General features: G+C 44.0%; 1 protein-coding gene across 1 annotated transcript in view; it reads left to right on the top strand.

The window, feature by feature from the left end:
- Positions 1 to 18,633, top strand: part of LOC138614865 (titin-like) — a gene marked incomplete at both ends in the record, with an annotated part of 47,579 nt that extends 28,946 nt beyond the window's left edge. Inside the window, 23 exons of the mRNA XM_069688459.1 lie at positions 4,897 to 4,959; positions 5,077 to 5,151; positions 5,298 to 5,387; positions 5,836 to 5,871; positions 8,521 to 8,571; positions 9,297 to 9,695; positions 9,846 to 10,124; positions 10,217 to 10,486; positions 10,568 to 10,707; positions 11,014 to 11,140; positions 11,312 to 11,578; positions 11,688 to 11,954; positions 12,215 to 12,478; positions 12,618 to 12,757; positions 12,846 to 12,972; positions 13,128 to 13,394; positions 13,604 to 13,870; positions 14,115 to 14,381; positions 14,943 to 15,082; positions 15,171 to 15,297; positions 16,020 to 16,162; positions 18,141 to 18,264; positions 18,367 to 18,633. Coding sequence (XP_069544560.1) covers positions 4,897 to 4,959; positions 5,077 to 5,151; positions 5,298 to 5,387; positions 5,836 to 5,871; positions 8,521 to 8,571; positions 9,297 to 9,695; positions 9,846 to 10,124; positions 10,217 to 10,486; positions 10,568 to 10,707; positions 11,014 to 11,140; positions 11,312 to 11,578; positions 11,688 to 11,954; positions 12,215 to 12,478; positions 12,618 to 12,757; positions 12,846 to 12,972; positions 13,128 to 13,394; positions 13,604 to 13,870; positions 14,115 to 14,381; positions 14,943 to 15,082; positions 15,171 to 15,297; positions 16,020 to 16,162; positions 18,141 to 18,264; positions 18,367 to 18,633 — 4,197 coding nt within the window. The remainder of the gene's footprint in view (positions 1 to 4,896; positions 4,960 to 5,076; positions 5,152 to 5,297; positions 5,388 to 5,835; positions 5,872 to 8,520; positions 8,572 to 9,296; positions 9,696 to 9,845; positions 10,125 to 10,216; positions 10,487 to 10,567; positions 10,708 to 11,013; positions 11,141 to 11,311; positions 11,579 to 11,687; positions 11,955 to 12,214; positions 12,479 to 12,617; positions 12,758 to 12,845; positions 12,973 to 13,127; positions 13,395 to 13,603; positions 13,871 to 14,114; positions 14,382 to 14,942; positions 15,083 to 15,170; positions 15,298 to 16,019; positions 16,163 to 18,140; positions 18,265 to 18,366) is intronic.
- Positions 18,634 to 18,942: the final 309 nt, after the last annotated feature.

Here is an 18,942-nt window from a genome sequence, read left to right as displayed (position 1 = left end):
TTTTATTGGCTCACGTTCTCCGTTCTTTCAGATGAAAACCATCACTTCAATCTTCTCCAAAGAGCCTTTCAGTGGAAATAACTTTTAGATTTGTTTATTTACCATCTGAGATTCTTAATTCTTTACATATAAAATGCAGAAACAATGCAACTTATATTATTATTATATGATTATATAGAAACTAAACATCGGTCCAGAACTGGAGACGTTCATATAAAATCCATTTACATTTAAATCTTCAGAATGAAATTTAATCTTATAATTTTTGGGGATCCAAACCTTAATATCTGCACAGATTTAAAATCTATTACAATAATAATGTCAATATTTACACATACTGAACATGTTATTTAAAATGCAACTAATTCTTCAACATTACACGGAAAATTCACAAATTCCAGCAGGATGGTCACGACATCCCATAATGTAAATATCAAACCAAACAGTCTCTTCAGTGTCTCAGTGTTCTTACAATGCGTGAGGAGCATTGTGTTCTTCTGTCCGTCCATCTGTGTCGTGTCTTTTAAACTCTTAAAGCGGTGTGTTCTCTGTGTTCTCCATGTTCTCCGTGTGAAGTGACCTTAATATTCTCTGTTGACCTTGAAGAACCGTTGGTTCACACCAAACCTGAAGCAGAACCAGAGATAGTTCCCCGAAAGGTCTCTCCTGAAGCTTTTCAAGTTGCGCCAACAACCGAACCGAGAGTGGTTCGTCCAGAGCCCAAGGAGTTGCCTCAGAGACCGGCGGTACCAGAGCCCAAAGCGGCCACACTTAAGCCTGAACCTGAAGCACCAACAGTCGAACCGCCGAAGAAAACGGTGGGAGCTCCTAAAGCGAGAGGTAAAGTAGTGACTCGAAGGTCCAGTGTTCCCGTCCGTCCTGCTGTTCTGACTGTCTTGTGTAACTCTTTAACACGTTAACCTACATTTAACAGCGTCAAATGTCTCACATGGGTCACTGAGTTTTATATAATCTCTTTACAAACTAAGAAACTAATTTCATAGATTTAGTCTATGAAGATTTTGTTCTAGAAAAACTTGACGATAGATCCATTAAAGTAAAAATGGTCGTCCTCCATCTTTAAACTCTTCACTGTGTGTTGTCATGTGATTAGCTGTCCGTGTTTCATGTTCTCTGATTACGTCTGTACGTCCTGAGCACTCGATAGAGTGGACTGTAACGTTGAAGCCTTTAACGCTGCCAATCGGTGACTGAACACATGCTCTGTGTAAAATGTTCTTTAAAGCACCAGAATTGCCAAAGACAGACGATCCTGTAGTTCAACCGGCTGCAGCCATGGTTACTTCATCAGCACCCGAACGCCCTCCAGTTAAAGGTACTGCTTGTTGACCTCTGAACCTGCAGTCGTGCTGCTTCTTTAAATTCACTCGTTAAGAGTGTGATCTTTGATTTCATGTTAGCCTTGCTTGTTCTCTGTGGGTTAAACAATACTTCATGTTGTCTTAAGTGCAAGATGCACCGAGATCAGAGACACCTGCGGTCCAGCCGCCTGCACCTAAAGTTCCTCCACCCAAAGCTGCAGCTGGTCCAACTGAAGGTACTGAAAGGTCACCTTAAAGGTCGCAATGTTCTGCTTTAAGTTTGTGTTGTTTCATGTTTGAAATGTCTTAAATTTTTATCATCGTTTGCCTTTGAACTGCTCTTAGCTTTCACATAGAAAGTAGTCTTCTATGAACATCTTTGCACATGTTCAGCACTCGCTAGAGTGTGACCAGCAGTTTTTAAGATAATGATCTTTTAAATTAATGTTCTTCTAAGTTGTCTCAGAACCAAAGGCGCCTGAACCACCAAGAAAACCGCATCCGTTGGCTGGTAAACATGAACCAGAAGCACCTAGGTCCGTCCCTGCAAAAGAACCAGAAGAACCAAAGCTTCCAGAAAAACCGAAGAAGGTTCTTCAAGAAACAAAAAGGACTGCTGAGGTGCCGAAGAACATTCCAGAGGTGGTGGAAGAACCAAAGAAGGTTCCACAAGTACCAACAAAGGTGGTGGAAGAATCGAAGAAGATTCCACAAGTACCAACAAAGGTGGTGGAAGAACCGAAGACGGTTCCACAAGTACCAACAAAAGTGGTGGAAGAACCGAAAAAGGTTCCACAAGTACCAACAAAGATGGTGGAAGAACCGAAAAAGGTCCCACAAGTACCAACAAAAGCGGTGGAAGAACCGAAAAAGGTTCCACAAGTACCAACAAAAGTGGTGGAAGAACCGAAAAAAGTTCCACAAGTACCAACAAAAGTGGTGGAAGAACCAAAAAAGGTTCCACAAGTACCAGCAAAGGTGGTGGAAGAACCAAAGAAGGTTCCACAAGTACCAAGAAAGGTGGTGGAAGAACCAAAGAAGGTTCCAGTAGTTCCAGAACCAGAGAAACGTCCAGAAGCTCCAAAATTCGTAACAGAGGACGCAGCGCCACACCGCAGAGAACCAACAGCACCACAAGATGTAGAACCACCAAAAGAACTTCTTCAGGCTAAACAAACACAGCAACAAGGTAGATATGTCTACATGACCAGCTTAGAGGTCTAGTTTACTTATTTTTTACCCATCTTCATCTTTTATCTCTTTATATTTTGAAAACCTAATTCTTCAAAGGTTTTGTCCTGATTTCTGTCTTGTCGTGTGTGTTGATTGTTTGTCACTTCACATGAAATATGACAACAGTAAAACAGAGGGAATCACCACAGGAAACAGCAGCAGTAGCTCAGACAAAGCCGGAGGCAATCACACCCACCAAAGGTATGCCTGAACTTCAAATGTTTCTGGGATTCGATCGGGAAGTCAGCACATTTATCAGTTTCTTGAAGTGTGACAGATAAGGTTGTTCCTAGTAAAAGTCCAAAGAAACTCTACAGCAGAGGCAATGATTCATAATATTCACAGTGTAGTTAGAGAATGAGGCTTCAGTCGAGTATTTACCACACTTAAAACTGTGTTTTTGTGTCTTGACCTTTGTCTGTGTGTTGTTGTCCTCTTGGCCACCGCTCCATGGTGCATATCTTCAATCTTGGGTCCCATCTTAAAACCTACCTCAGTCCTTCAGCAGACAACAGCTGAAGACAGAGCAGAGTCTCCTGTGAAGAAGACGACTCCTCCTCCAGATGTTGGACACAGGCAAGAGGAAGCACTGACATGTGGAAGGGGAGTGAAGTCCGGGGAGTCGACTGCAATAGAAGAAAACAGGAAGATGAGGCTACAAATGGAGGAGTCACCGGAGGACTGTGAAGACCATCAGGTAGAAGATACTGAACCACGAGAGGACGTTAAACCTCACGACGAAGAGGACAAAGATTTTAGAATGAAGGAAGAAAAAACGTCTTTGAGCTCCCCACCTCTAAAGGAAGCTCTCGTTCCACCTCTTCCTTCGAAGAAAGAAGTTCCCTCCTCCGACACTGGTGTCACATCCAGAGAGATCTACAAGAAAACCCGTAAACTCCATGAGGCTGATACGGAGCAGAGAGAAGTTACTGAACCATCTGTATCAGTTCAAGAAACGAAGGAAGAAACCGTCTCTGTCCCAACGAGGCCCAGAGCTCCAGAGGAAGTCGCTCTTCTGAAGCCAGCCTGCTCCGTTGAAGTGGAAGAAGTTCCGTCGGTCAGATCCATGTATGCACCCTTCAGGAGAGCTGCTTCACATCCACCTGAACAGGAAGGACACAGAATTGTTCCAGCAGCAGTTCCTCCTAAGAAAGAATTAACACTGCCAGAAACAAAGGCACCACAAACTCCTGCATCAGAAGAAGTGTTACCTCCAGTCCCGGCTCGAATTTCTTCACCTGAGGACTCCGAAGTTTCACCATCAAAGGGAACCATTCTGCCGACGAAACAGAGCCCTCACGAAGCAGCTGCTGCTCCAGCAGAGGAAGTGACCTTCCCTCAGAAACCTCCTTCTAAAGACAAGGTTGCTCCAACTAGAAAGCCTCAAGTTCCACTTCAGAAAAAACCTCAACTCCCCGAGCAGGAAGTTCATTCCTCTAAGAAAGCTGCTTCTCCTGAAGTCACCACCTTCGAGGCCGAAGAAGCAACTAAACATCCAACAGGTGAAGACGACCGGGGAACACAGAAGGCATCACCGGAGGTCGAAGAACAAACTCTGGAGAAAGGTATTCTTCTGTGTTTGAGCCGCGCAGGCTCTTGATCGCCATAAGATCAACCTCTTACAATTAATTTCCTGTACTCGCACATCTTAAAAACTGAGCTGCGTGTCAATTGTTTGTGAAACATGTCTGTTATGTGTGGCTCTTCTTCTGCTGTTTGGTGTATTTCATGCCCGAAATCTTCTGTGGTTTGTAAGTCTTGACTAACCATGTTGTCGTCTTGGTCATGATCTTGGCATCTTGTGTTCCCAAAGTGTCTCCTCCGGTGGAGAAGAAAGCACCTGCACCGGCACCACAGCCTTCAGCTCCTCCTCCTTCTCCTCCTCATCACCCTCCTCCTCCTGCACAGAGGGTTGATCCTCCTGCAGGTAGTCTGTTTCCTCTTCACGAGTCAGCCGTGTTTTCTTCTTCACGTCATTTTGTGTTTGTGTCCTTATTGTCCACCTTGTCTTCAGATTTCTTGTAGTTTTCTGTGTTACCCATTGTGTGTCAGTGTGTGTTGACCGAGCTTGTTGTTTTCTTGGTCATCTTCCCAAAGTGTCTCCTCCAGAGGAGAAGAAACCATCTGCTCCTTCACCTCCTTCACCTCCTTCTCCTCCTGCTCCTGCGCAGAAGGTCGCTCCTCCTGCAGGTAGTTTCTTCACTTGGTTTTGTGTTCTTCTTTATCTTTGGCAATAAACAACCAGCCTCCTGGTTTTCTTACTGCGTCCGTCTTCTCCTGCATCGTCTCCGTGTCTCATGTTTTTGTCTCGGTCGTAATCTTGGCATCCTGTCTTTTAAAGTGTCTCCTCCAGAGGAGAAGAAGCCATCTGCACCAGCACCAAAGCCTTTGGCACCTCCTGCAGGTACTTCTTTCACTTTCATGTTCTGTTTTTGAACATCTGTTTCATTCTTGACATCTTTATTGTGTCCTCTATCTGTTTTCATGTGTCCTTTATTATCTTCTGTCTTGTGCTCCCAAGTGTCTCCTCCAGTGGAAAAGAAACTGTCTCCACCAACAACAAAGCTGCCAGCAGAGAAATTTGTACCTCCTGCAGGTACTCTCTTCTGTTTGTAACTCATGTTGTTCACCTGTTTGTCCCGCCTCCAAGAAACCTGTTGGGTCGAAGCAACAGTGACTTCTTTAGGACTGTCTGTCTGTTTGTTGTTGACCTGATCTTTAATGACGTTGGCGTTCTTGTAGCTCAAGTTGCTCCAGTGGAGAAGAAACCGTCTGCAGCGGCCGTAAAGGCTGGACCTTCTCCGGTTTCAGAGGACATCTCTGCACCTAAAGGTAACATCCCTTCTTCACCTCTAGTTCTCTTTTTCTTTATTTTGTCTTCTGCTTTCAAGCATATCTTCCATCTTCATGCAAAGCAACCTGAGCTTTGGTTTAAAACTGTTTTTGTTGTCTGAATCTGTCTGTCTGATGTTTGTCTAAATTAAAATACATATTCTCTCTCTAATATTAATGTTAACTCTTAGAACTTCTTCTTTAAACATCTCTTGGTGCATCAAACCTGCAGTGACTAAACACCATGTTGAAGTCACCTTTAACACAAATTCTTTCTGGAAACAGAAAATGAAAAAACAATGCATGAACACTTCCTTAACTCGAGTCTCACAGAGTAAACCAACCTTCTTTGGTGCTGATTGAACCTTTTGTCTAACACGGTGTGTGTTGTATATATATATATATGTATATATATATACACATATTGATCTTATTCAAATTCTTGCAGACAAAGAACCAGTTTCAGCTCCTGGACCAACTAAAGGTATATCAAATATTAGCTTCTTTATTTCAACAAATTCAGTACAAATGGCTGTGTTGGTTATTTTCCCTATGACCTATCTCTCTTGTGTTTCGTTTACATGTGTAAGCGATGAGTTTCCTCTGTGTCTGTGTGTGAATGTTATAAAAGTGTATTTGTTTCAACCACAGTGCCGCCTCTTAAGCAAAAGGGTAAGATTCCTGCTCAGGAAGCAAAAACAACAGAATCACCGAAGCTGAAGGGTAAATTTACCCGAATACCCAAAGAGAAGGAACCGGAGCTGGAAGTCATTCAGCTGAAGAAGGTTCCAGTAAAACCTCCGGAGCCCGAGAAACAAGTCAAAACTCACAAAGCAGAAGTGACGAGACATCAAGATCCTGAACTCTCAGTTCACGCACTTCGTGTCAGAGAAGATCGAGAGATTGTCACGCTTGGCAGAACCGAACGAGTCTTTACCGCAGAGGAGGAGACAATTCAACTCGGATATTTTGAGGAAGCTGAACGAGCTGCAATGGTACAAAAATCAGAGAACGAAGGATGGACAAGAACCCCAAAACCACAGAAAGACGAGGAACCCGAAGCACCGACCGTAGATAAGAAGAGAATAACGAAACTTCCAAAAGCTGATGAGCAGATAGAATCAGTCAAACTAAAACCATTTGAAAAACCAGGCAAACCAGAAGAAGAGCCACAAAAGATCAAACTGAAGAAGGTGCCAACGACACCCAAAGAACCTGAGAAGGAAGTCCTAACTCATAAAGTTGAAGTAATGAGGCACTATGATAATGAACTGACAGTTCAGAGGCTACGAGACAGAGAAGATCAAGAGGTAATAACACTTGGGAGAACTGAACGAGTCTTCACAGCACCTGAGGAGGAATCTGATCTCAGACATTCTGAGGAACTGGAAACAACAGAAGTAGAAGAGGAGAAATCAAGATGGATAAGAACCCTGAAAGTATCAAAAGAAGATGAGCCTGAGCCAGACTTTACAAAAAAGAAAATACAGAAACTGCCAAAGAAAGACCAAGCGCAAGAAGTTGTGACGCTGAAGCCATTCGACAAACCTCAGAAACAAGAAGCGCCTGAACCTCCAAAACCGAAGAAAGAAGGTGAAGCAAAGATGGATACCGAGCATACTCCTTTCGCAAGAGGTGAGATGCCACAGAGAGATCAACCCACCGCTGCTATAAAACACAGAAAAGGTGAGGACACTCCCCTGGCGAGTCCACACACAAGTCCAGATGTCAGCAAAGACCAAGAGGAAGTCCCGCAGAAGAAAAAAGTAGATTCAGCACCCAGAGATGAGGAGCCAACCTCCACCGACAAGTTTTGTGGAAAACCTAAAACTCGCTCCACGCCAGATAAAGAGAAAGAGCAGGTTGTGTTGAATCCTTTCGCCAAAGTCACCGAGCCTGAAGAAAAGCCAGAGGAAGCATCGGAGGAGGAGAAGAAGCAGCCCATGGACACAAAGGTACACGGACGAAGAGATGAACCCACCAAAATGGGGAAGGAGCAGCAGCCGAGGAGGGTTGAAAAGACAGCAACGCCTAAAAGAGAGGACGAGAAACGTCAGACCAAAGAGGAGACAGATGCTTCCGCCAAGAAGCCCGGTGCGCCGGGACAGAAAGAGGAGACGGATGTTCCCGTCAAGAAGCCCGGTTTTCCGGGACAGAAAGAATCAGAGAAAGAGCTCCCACAACAACAAACAGATGCCTCAAAGACAGGCATCAAACTCAAAAAGACTCCATCGCCCAGAGTCAGTCAGGAAAAAGAGGAAAAGCGCCTCAAACCTGTCGAGCAGCTCAAGAAGGTTGAGCTTAAAAAGACTCCGTCACCTCAGGTGCCCATCGAGAAGAAGCCTAGTGCTGAAAAAGTGCAAAGGGTTCCCAAAACCGTGTCACCTAAAGACTCTACTGAAGCTGTCACACTCAAAAAGATTCCCGCGAAGCCTTCACCAGAGGAGCAGTGCCACAAACCCGGTTCAGACCGGATCCCGCTGGCGAAGGAGGTCTCTCCTGGAGCCGTGCAGATGAAGAGGGTGACCACCCAGCCGGAGGAGGAGGTGTTCGAAGAGGAGGCCGAAGAAGGGGAAGGCGAGGAGGAAGAGGAGGCCTGGGGCTGGGAGCTGGTTCCCTCGGATGACTGGGAGGGTGAAGTGGTGGACAGGGCAATCGAGACTCCCGGCGCGCCGGGTGCCAAACGAGGTGAGGTGACGGCCGGGGAACTCTCCTAACGGGTGATTCCGGAGCTCCTCATCCCATCTCAGACGACTCATTTCATTCTCACCGCATCTTTTTTCATCTTTCGATCTATTTGTCCACCTGTCCGTCCATCCGCTGTGATATCCTCATGTTGTCTGTCCTCTGACGTCTGTCCTCCAATGTCTCATCCGTCATTCAGTGTCAGTCTCCACCAGTGCTCATGTCATTCAGTTTTCTGAACCAGTACGTCCCTTTGATCATACCGTCCCATTGTTCTGTTCATCTTCATCTTCATCAACCTTTTGTGTGTAATTCAGTGTTCTGATCTTTGGTTTTTATCCTGTTTGCTGTTGTTTAAAGCTTTGTCTTGGTTTCTGCTGGAGTTTTTTACTTCCACAGAGAACTCTTTCTCGGTGGTTTAAAACCCATCTTGTTGTTTCCTGTCCAGATGGAAAACCAACTGAGGAGCCACCGAAAGGCAGAGGCCGAGGATTTGGGGGTGAGAGTTCATTGACATTAGACCTAACCTCTGCAAACACTTCTGGTCTTTGTTCTAGATGATGTTTGAGCCACTTTAACACTCTCTGTTCACATTTGTTGTTGATTACGAGTTTGTAGTCCGATCCAACCAAATCCATATCGAAAGGTTTGTGAAGATAAGCAGCAGGACTGGATGTTAAACTTCTAGCCTTCTGCTACCAACCACAACATCAAAAGTACCAAAATATGTATAACGTGGTTGGCTCATGCTTTAATTAGATATTAACAAACTCTTCCTCATTTTATTCAGGCGATGTTCTTGTACGAGAAGGTTTGAGAACTTTACAGTTGTAGGAAACAGAAAATGGCAACAGTAAAGATACTATTTTGGTACTGAAACCGTAAACAGACATCAGTGCATCTGGATTAGTAGTAAATAGGACATTTGGAGTCGTCACTTTTCTTTAATCTTTAATCTTCATTGTGGACACAGTAAACAGTTACGGTCAGGTTTTATCTTTGTGTTTGTGTGATCTGTTGTTTGTGGTGTCTCTTTGAGCTTCCTGCTCATGATGAGTGAGTCTTAGTCTCAACGGAATCTTATTTCTGTGCTTCCTCAACTTTTAGTTTTGAACTGAATGATGTTAAATTCGTGGTAGGCTCGAGGTCTTAAAACAACCTGATTCCTCACTCACCCTCATATCTGAAACTGACAACATGAAGTGTTTGTTTCTAATGTTGCAGCGAGACAAACTCCATCTCCTGGCGAGGGTGGCCGGGGGCGGGGCCTGAGACCCGGAGGAAAAGGCCCGTCGCCACCAGAGGAGCCCTTCGGAGGATTCAAGCTCAAAGCCGTTCCCCTAAAGTTCGTCAAGAAGCTCAAGGACATTGTGCTGCAGGAGGCTGAGTCCATCGGATCGGCCGCCGTGTTCGAGTGCGAGGTCTCGCCCTCCACCGCCATCACCTCGTGGATGAAGGACGGCACCAACTTGCGCGAGGGCCCCAAACACAAGTTCACCTCTGATGGCAAAGATCGCAAGTTGAACATTATTGATGTGCAGCTGTCTGACACCGGTGAATACACCTGTGTGGCCAAGAACGCCGGGAAGGAGATAACGTGCATGGCCAAGCTCATCGTTGAAGGTAAACTGAACACGAATTATCACATTAAAAGAAATGTCAGGTTTTCGTTGGCATCAAAGCGTGCTGAAGGTCTGATATGGTATATTAAGAGTCTCCAGATGATCCCCAACCCTCCATAGTCTTGTTTTAAGTCACTGTTTCTCCACACAGAGCTGCCGGTGAAGTGGCTGAAGGAACTGGAACCGGAGACGTCGTGTATGAAGGGTCAGCCCATGTACCTGACCTGTGAGCTGAACAAGGAGAGAGATGTAGTCTGGAAGCGTAACGGCGCCGTAATCAAGAAAAAGGCAGGAAAAGTGGCCATTAATATCATCGGCATGCAGCACGCCATCACCATCCAGAACTCCACCGATGAGGATGACGGCACCTACACCTGCGAGGTGGATGGACAGGAGGATGTCAAGACCACCACCAACGTTAAAGTGATCGGTGAGAAGCCAGATCAGTTCTCTGAAGTCACAAACTGATTATTCTTTAACCAGCCCTCAGAGTTTTAAATAATGTGACTCTCCCTTCAACAGAAATCATCAAAGACTGGCTGGTGAAACCTCTGAGGGACCAGCATGTGAAGCCGAAGACCAAGGCCACGTTCAAGTGTGAGCTGTTCAAGGACACTCCCAACTGGAAGTGGCTCAAAGGAGAGAACGAGCTCGCTCCGTCCGACAAGGTGGAGATCAACAAAGATGGAAAGGACATGACGCTCACCATCAAGAACTGCCAGCCGGACGATGTGTCTGACTACACCATCGAAGTGGAGGACCGCAGATACACGGCCAAACTGACGCTCGGAGGTTGGTGCATACAAATGCACGTTGGAAAGTCACGACGTCCACCAAGGGTTCTTTAATTTGAATGTCTGTGTGGTTTTCCAGAGCGCGAGGCTGAGATCCTGAAGCCGCTCTCCAGTGTGGAGGTGGTGGAGAAGGAGGAAGCCAGCTTTGACGCTGAAATATCTGAGGATGATATAGCCGGTGAATGGAAACTGAGAGGACAGGTGTTGGCAAGGTCTCCGGTAAGGCTTTTAAAAACAGCCAATCTCAAAGTAAACTGGTTTCATTGGCAGGTGAGAACGTGGACATGGTACAGGACTGAGGACCGATTATGGAGGATCAGGGAAATATACATCTCGGTTATTTAGTGGATCAGGGAAAGGTACATCTTTGCTTTTATACGTGAAGTTACTGGTACTTTGGGGAAAGAAAACAGCAGCCGTGCGTTGAAGAGAAGAGAAGTCTCAGCCACAGCTACAAAGATTTATCTTTTCGATGTTGGAGTTTTAAACCAACAGCTGCTGATCTTTGTGCTCTTTGTTTTTCAGAGCTGCGACATTAAGACAGAGGGCAGGAAGCGCTTCCTGACGTTGAAGAACGTGCAGCTGGATCAGGCTGGGGAGGTGTCGTACCAGGCCCTGAACGCTGTCACCAGCGCCATGCTCACCGTCAAAGGTACGAACCCGTCTCAGACACAAACCTCCTTCGGTTCTCTGTTGTCTTTTGCCGCTGCGGCCTGTGTTGGTTTCTGAAAGTCGAGGTATTGCAGCATGAAAACGGTAAGAAAAAAAAGTCAGCTTTGCTTTTGCTTTTGTGAATAACTGCCGAATTATTCACACCTCCCAGAAATCGAAATGGGCTTTGTTGACACGCTGAAGGATGTTTCTGTGCCTGAAAAGAAACAGGCTAAGTTTGAATGCACCGTCACCAAGGATGTGCCAAAGGTCATGTGGTTCAGGGGGGCGGAAATCGTCACCCCGAGCCCCAAATATGAAATAATTGACGATGGAAAGAAACACATGCTGATTATAAACAGCTGTGAGTTTGATGATGAGGCTCGGTACACGATCGAAGTGTTGGGCCAGCAGTCGGTGGCTCAGCTGTCGGTGGAAGGTAAGTGGCAGGCGGACAGCCGCGCTTCACGTTTCCTCTCTGTTGTCATTCGATGTTTGTGGCTGTGAGGCGGTCGACCAACTGTGTGCACTGACCTGATGTATTCCAGGCATGAGGCTCAGATTTGTCCAGTCCCTTCAGGACCAAACTGTCAAAGAAGGTAACATGGTGCGCTTCCACCTGGAGCTGAGTCACGAGAACGTGCCGGTGGTTTGGTACCGGAACGAAGTGAAGCTCCATGTAAGCCGAACCGTGCTCACACACGTGGAAGGAAAGAGACACACGCTAGAAATGAGCAAGTTGTGTCTAGATGATACCTGCCAGATTAAGGCAGAGGCCAAAGGAATGTTCTCCATGGCCAAACTGACAGTCATAGGTAACAGCACGCCTTCCTTTCCTCTCCATCTCTGTCTGTGGATTATAGTGATGTTTGGTATTTATTTCCATGTACAGGTGCTTTGTTTGTATTCATGAACGCCATCACAAAACCATAACGATCAAACAATTAAATAACTTGTGATAAAACATTATTGATATCTGACCAACTGCTCTGGTTTTCCGCGGTACAGCATAAATCGCCTGTATGTCTGCGTTGGCGTGACACTAACTGTCCGTCTGGTCCCGCCTCCCATCTAGAGGGCGATGCCATCTTCGTGGTGAAGATGCAAGACTTCACGGCCACCGAGAAAGATGAGGTGACACTGGACTGCGAACTGAGCAAAGATGTCCCCGTGGTCTGGTACCACAGTGAGAAGGAGGTCACCGCCTCCAAGATGGTGGTCATGAAGTCAGAGGGCACGCGCAGGTCTCTGGTCTTGAAGAAGGTGGAGAATAGCGATCAAGGAAAATACGTGTGTGACTGTGGGACAGACAAAACCTCGGCCAACATCAACATTGAAGGTGACGAAACAATCGGCCTCCGAAACACCGAACATCCAACTGTTCGCATGCGGATGGAGCTTCATATGCCGTCGTTTTCATCTTGTGATCTTTCTGTGTCTAATTCAAGTTTTTTCTTCCATTTTTTTAAACCCTCCAGCTCGTGATGTCAAGGTTGTCCGTCCGATTTACGGCGTGGAGCTGTTCGATGGCGAGACGGCTCGTTTCGAGGTGGAGATCTCGGAAGACGACGTCCACGGCCAGTGGAAGCTGAACGGAGACGTCCTCAGTCCTTCCTCCGTGAGCATGTTTATCCATCTCATCAAGTCAGTACGATCGTCCCACATGCTTCAACGTCCTCATGACTGCTCATGTGATTGTTTCACAGGATGTTGACATCATCGAGGAGGGAGGCAAGCACACGCTGATCCTCTACAACTGCAGAGTGTCCATGACTGGCGAGGTGGTATACGCTGCTGCTAACGCCAAGTGCTCCGCTAACCTGAAGGTCAAAGGTAAACAGTATTATTAGTTATTATTAGTTGATTATTAGAGTATCAGTGTGTAACGACCAGGTAGATTCTAGCTGAGGACGAATTAAGACCTTTTTTATGCTTTTCTAACTTTGAACCGATCAGAGAGACTTCCTCTTGTCGCTGTTTTCCCTCAGAGCTTCCGCTGAACTTCCTCACGGCGCTGAGCGACGTCCAGGTGTACGAGAAAGACGAGGCGAGGTTCGAGGTCGAGGTGTCGAGAGAGCCAAAGAGCTTCCGCTGGCTGAAAGGCTCGCAGGAGCTGCAGAGCGACGACAAGTATGAGATGACTCAGGAGGGAAAAGTGTATGTTCTGGTGATCCGAGGGGCCGCTTACGACGACGAGGCCAAATACATGTTTGAGGCCGAGGACAAGAGGACGACTGGCAAACTCGTCATTCAAGGTGTCTCCGAGTTTCTGTAAAAGATCTGCTTGTAAATCAAAGCTAAAACCCGTTAAACTCTTTGATCACGTTTTTTTTTTTAAGATGGTGAAAAAGTTTTAAGTTTGCCAGATGATTACATTTTAAATTTATCTAGATTTTGTTTTCTGTTACAACAGAAAAAGATGAATTTACAAAGAAATATAAATCTGCTGTGTTTACAAACGCAGGAATCCGCCTGGAGTTTGTCAAACCCATCAAGGACGTGACGGTGAAGGAGCGCGAAACGGCCGAATTCAGCGTTGAACTCTCCCACGACAAGATCTCCGTGGTCTGGTACCGGAACGACGTCCGGCTGCACCCAAGCAAGGTGGTGCACATGTCGGATCATGGGAAGATCCACACGCTGGCCTTCAAGGAGGTCACCATCGACGACACGTCCATGATCAAAGTGGAGGCCATGGACAAGACGATGACTGCCATGCTCACCGTCATCGGTCAGTGTCGCCTCTTTCACACATGAAAACGTGTCGATCTCGTGTTGCCTTTGGTTGTTTTAACCGACGTTGAATCGATGGAAAGGTTCAGCAAGAAGTTCAACGCTAACGGAGACGCGTTCATCTGTCGCTCTCCAGAAGGAATCGTCTCTTCGGTGCCGAGCAGCTCTTGTCGCAGCGGCTGCCACAGATTTATTAAGGACCTCGTGACTCCTGCGTTTTAACGCGTCTTCTTTCTCTGCAGAGGGCGACCTGTACTTCACCACCAAGCTGCAGAACTACACGGCGGTGGAGAAAGACGAGGTGAAGCTGGTCTGTGAGCTCAGCAAGTCCGTCGCCGACGTCAAGTGGTTCAAGGACGGGAAGGAGATCACTCCCTCCAAGACCATCACCATCAGCACCGACGGCAAGAAGCGCATCCTGATGGTCAGGAAGGCAGAGAAGGCCAACATCGGAGAGTACACCTGTGACTGCGGCTCTGATAAAACCACAGCCAACCTCAACATCGAAGGTGCGGAAAGTTTATCAGATAGTTCATCTGTATTTGGATGATTTGTTTATGTTGATGTCTGAGATGATGAGGAGCTGTTGGGCCGAAGATTTAAACTCATGTTCAAAGTTTATTTATAATGTTCCTCGTCACCATTTTTATCAGTTCATAGATTAGAAAAAGCCAAGCAGCCACATCTGTTTTAGTTTTAGTTTGATTTCTGCTGTAGGATTTTGAATCATTTGAAGAAACTTTTTGTGGAGATAAAAGAGAATTTCATTCCTCTGTGATTTCTCCAAAGAGACGCTACATTCAGGAATAACACCAGAGACACTGAATCTACAAGCACCCTCTGATTTCTGAATATTGATCCAATAGGTGGATGGATAGACATATGGAGCTTCATTTCATCCTCTATGACACCATTAAAACACTAATGTGTTTGTTTGAAGATTCTGTCTTTAGTTTTCTGCTCTTAAGCATTGATCAAAAGCGGGATCAAAAGTTCCAAAAAGTTTTTTTCCTTGAGTAATTGTCACTAAAACTGATGTTTGTTTTTGATCTTCTCTTCGTCCTCTGCAGAGCGCGACATCAAGATTGTTCGTCCGCTCTACAGCGTTGAGGTCACGGAGGCAGAGACAGCCAAGTTTGAGACGGAGATTTCAGAGGAGGACGTCCACGGGAACTGGAAACTGAAGGGAGAAGCTCTGCACCAGTCTGCTGTGAGTCCGCTGGAAACTCTGAACCGCTGCCGAGCACGTTTCTTTGAAGGCAAATAAAACTGATTTAAATGTGCCTGGTTTCCTTCAGGATGTTGAGATTAAGGAGGAAGGAACCAGACACATGCTGATCCTCTATAACGTCCGAATGGACATGGCAGGAGGCGTCGACTTCTCAGCGGCCAATGCCAAATCCAACGCTCAGCTCAGAGTCAAAGGTGAGAGACCTTTTCACTGTTTATCTTTAGATTATAACATTAGATTAGATTATACTGTTAAAATTCATATTATAAATTAAAATATGAATTTAAAATTCAGTGTCAAACACATCTTCGCGATTATTTATTCATCCAAAATAAAGTCGTATTACTGTCGGTAAAAAGTTTCTTTCTTTCTGACGTCTGGTCAGATCCAGTTTGTTGAAATATCACTTTGATTGGAACAGAATAAGTCTATTTATTGATCATTGTGACCCAGTTTATTGATTTATCATGTAAAGTGGTACAGATATTTTTTAAATTTAAAAAAAGATATCTGAAACTCCTTTTCTGTGTTGCATGTAAATAATAAAAATGTTCTGTTTTTGATCATTTAAGAACTAGATAATCCAAAAGTGGGTTTTTAGTTTTTGTCATGTTGGGCAGATTTTAATGTGGCGTCTGTTGACAGCACTTCAATGTATTTATTAATTGAATTCTACATTTCATGAATCAGATTGGAGCTCCTCTGGATCTCTACGTGTAAATTGAAGGCAGAAGCGTGTTTCTTGTCACATACCTCAGTGTTGTGTGTCTCTTTCAGCCACTCAGCTCTTCTGGTTATCTTCAACCCGTCACACTTTATCTGAGGCGGAGTTCTCTGGTTGGAGCAGCAGTGGTTTCTTGGACTGCAGGCCGGTCCGTCTGTCCAAAGTTAACCATGTCGTCCTCTTCCTCCTCAGCTCGGTCCATCGGGCTGACGCATCCTCTGAAGGACGTGACGGTGACGGCCGGAGAGACGGCGACCTTCGAGTGTGAGCTGTCGTACGAAGGCATCGCGGTGGAGTGGTTCCTGGGAGGACAGAAGATGGAGCCGAGCGACCGGGTGAGTCGAATCCCATCAGGGCCAACGGTTCTCCAGAACACCAAAACTAGAAAAAACTAAAAAAGATTTTCTGTAAAAACATTCACAGAATGATTTAAAGTTACTGAACTTCACATGAAGAAATTGAAAGAAAAATAAACAATAAGTGGGAGATTTGAGTGTTATTTCTATTTTTAACAGAAAAATATCTGCAGGCAAACTTTTCTAATAAATGTCGTTATTTGTTTATTCAGAATATAATTCAGGACATACTTTTTTTTTTTTTCCAGTGTGTTTTTTTTCTTCATTTATTGTATGAATGAACTATGTCTCCATTAGTCAGTCTTAAAGTGTATAAATAAGAAAAATAATTACATTCACTACTCTGGTTTCTACAAAACATGGTCAAAATGGTAAATCTATATTTTATGAAGTCGCTTTTTCAAACAAAGTGAAAATATGGAAAAAATACTTTTAAAAGAAGTCGACTGTTTCCAGTTCAAACGTGTGTAAAGTAATTTTCCAACTTAATTCTTTTATTTTTACAATGATTTGTCTTTTTTGTTTACTGATGTTAATTTCTAGAAAAACAAGTTAAAACAGTACAAAGAGGTTAATTTGATTTGTTTCCCTTTAAAAAAAAAAAAAAATAGAAAATGAATCAGTGTCTTTAAACAATAAAAATCACCATCAGAGACAGATTCAGAGTCAGTTTAATCTCAAAATAAGTTTTTCATATTTCTTCTTTTAAAAAATGTTTTTCTTCATTCTAAAAATTCTGCACTCGGCTGTTATTGATCACGACATGAAGACACTTGTTTTAAAAACAAACAAACATTTAAAAACAAACTAAATCTGCACTTTAAAAAAAAACAGAGTGACTGTTGGTGTTTTTTCAAAGTAAAAGCAGCTGTTGAGGTTGAATCTGTGTCTCATGTTAAGTTGTGTTTTGCAGCGTTGAGCCGTCAGACTTTCTGCTGCCACTAAAAATAATGCAGCGATAGCAGCTGCTGTTATCTGTGACTCAGCCGACCGCCACACCAGCCTTATATGTACGAAACACTGCAAACTAAAGTCTCTCCGAGGTTTCAAAGGCTTCAAACTTCATCAGAAGTTTATAAAAATAAGAGTCAGTGTGTTGAAACCTGAAGAGTAAATGAGAAACTGGTTATAAACAGAAAAGAAGTTTAAATCTTTTCCTAAAGTGTCTGAATCTTTGAATGAATAATGTAAAAAATTAACTTGAACACTTGAAATGGACAGCTTTAAGTTGAGTTAAGTTTGTTTTAAAGAAAATATAATATTTACTGTATAAAAAACACTTTACAGATGAAAATATTAAACACACATCGGTTTTACAGGTTTGTTCACCAACAAGCCTGTTGAGAGATTTTTAATCTGTACATAAGGAATCAACCAAATTTTCAATAAAAGTTTATAATTAGAGTTCAAATAAAGTTTAAAACTTCAGTTTGTGTTTTGTGGCACATTTAGTCTCTTTTAACAAAATAAATGATGAATTTAAACAATTCAACAGAAAGTTGGTTCAGGAACTTTTTTTTATGATCAGCTGATCCTTTACGACATTTAAAAAACAACAACTATTAAACATTCATTAGTTATATGAAACATTTTAAACTAAGTTTCTATGTATTTTAATTTGAAAACGACACCAAACTGTGACTGACATTTTGTAACCTCAATGCATTCATCAATCCTGGAAATTTGTTCTGGGACTTACAATTATTAATTTTTTTACAATAATAATTTTATTTTTAAAGCACTTCTAAAAACAACAGTTTCAAAGTTCTTCACAAACAATAAAACTGGAAAACAGTCAAACAATACAATTATAACTCAACAGTAAAGACGATTTAATGGATAAAAGAACCAATAAAACAGGGAACAGGTCCAACATGTGAAACGTACGAGACGATCCGCCACAGACGGAAATGTGTTCAACTAATAAATTAAGATTTGTGTTTTTGCGTGTCGACAGGTGAAGACTCGGGTGACGGGTCGATCTCACGCTCTGACCATCAGAGACGTGAAGCTGTCTGAGGCCGGCGAGGTCAAACTGGTCGCCAAAGACTTCCAGACGCAGGCGCAGCTCATCATCAGAGGTGAGGCACTCGAACGCACCGGGGGTCAGCGAACGCATCTGAACGGGACATACAGGTGCGTGTTCGGTTATTAGCGGCTCAAAGTGTGTCTGTGTGCTTCAGAGCCGCCGGTGGAGTTCACAAAGCCTCTGGAGGACCAGACAGTGGAAGAAGAAGCCACCGCCACACTGGAATGTGAAGTTTCCCGAGAGAATGGCGAGGTACGATGGTTCAGGGAGGGACAGGAAGTCAGAAAGACCAAGAAGTACGACACGCTCGCCGACGGACGCAAGAGAGCGCTGCTCATCCACGACTGCTCTCCCGACGACGCTAAGATGTACACGTGCGACGCCAAAGAATTCAAGACTTCCTGTTTCCTGGAGGTCACACGTAAGAATACAAACTTTTATTTAATGTTAAAAACGTAAAAATAGTTCCTGTAAATTCAAAAGAAAAAACAGGGTCCGAATTTTTTAAGGAGAAAACTGTTCAAAACAAGATGGAGGCCAGCGGCTGCCTGAGTGAACATCACAGTGAATATTTCTGTTTCTCTAAAACATCAGAAAATACTTGTTTTTCTTTATTGTAGATTTACATTCATTAAAATGAACCTAAACTTTTCTTTAAATCAAAATAGACTTTTACTACTTAGAAAACTCCATTAAAACTGTGATTTAAAAACTCATTGTTATAATTAAC

This window comes from Brachyistius frenatus, unplaced genomic scaffold (assembly GCF_029030835.1).
Source record: "Brachyistius frenatus isolate BFR_SWC_R1_liver_20210118 unplaced genomic scaffold, ASM2903083v1 Contig_600, whole genome shotgun sequence".
Classification (NCBI taxonomy): Eukaryota; Metazoa; Chordata; class Actinopteri; family Embiotocidae; genus Brachyistius; species Brachyistius frenatus.
This window is presented reverse-complemented; position numbering and strand designations above follow the sequence as displayed.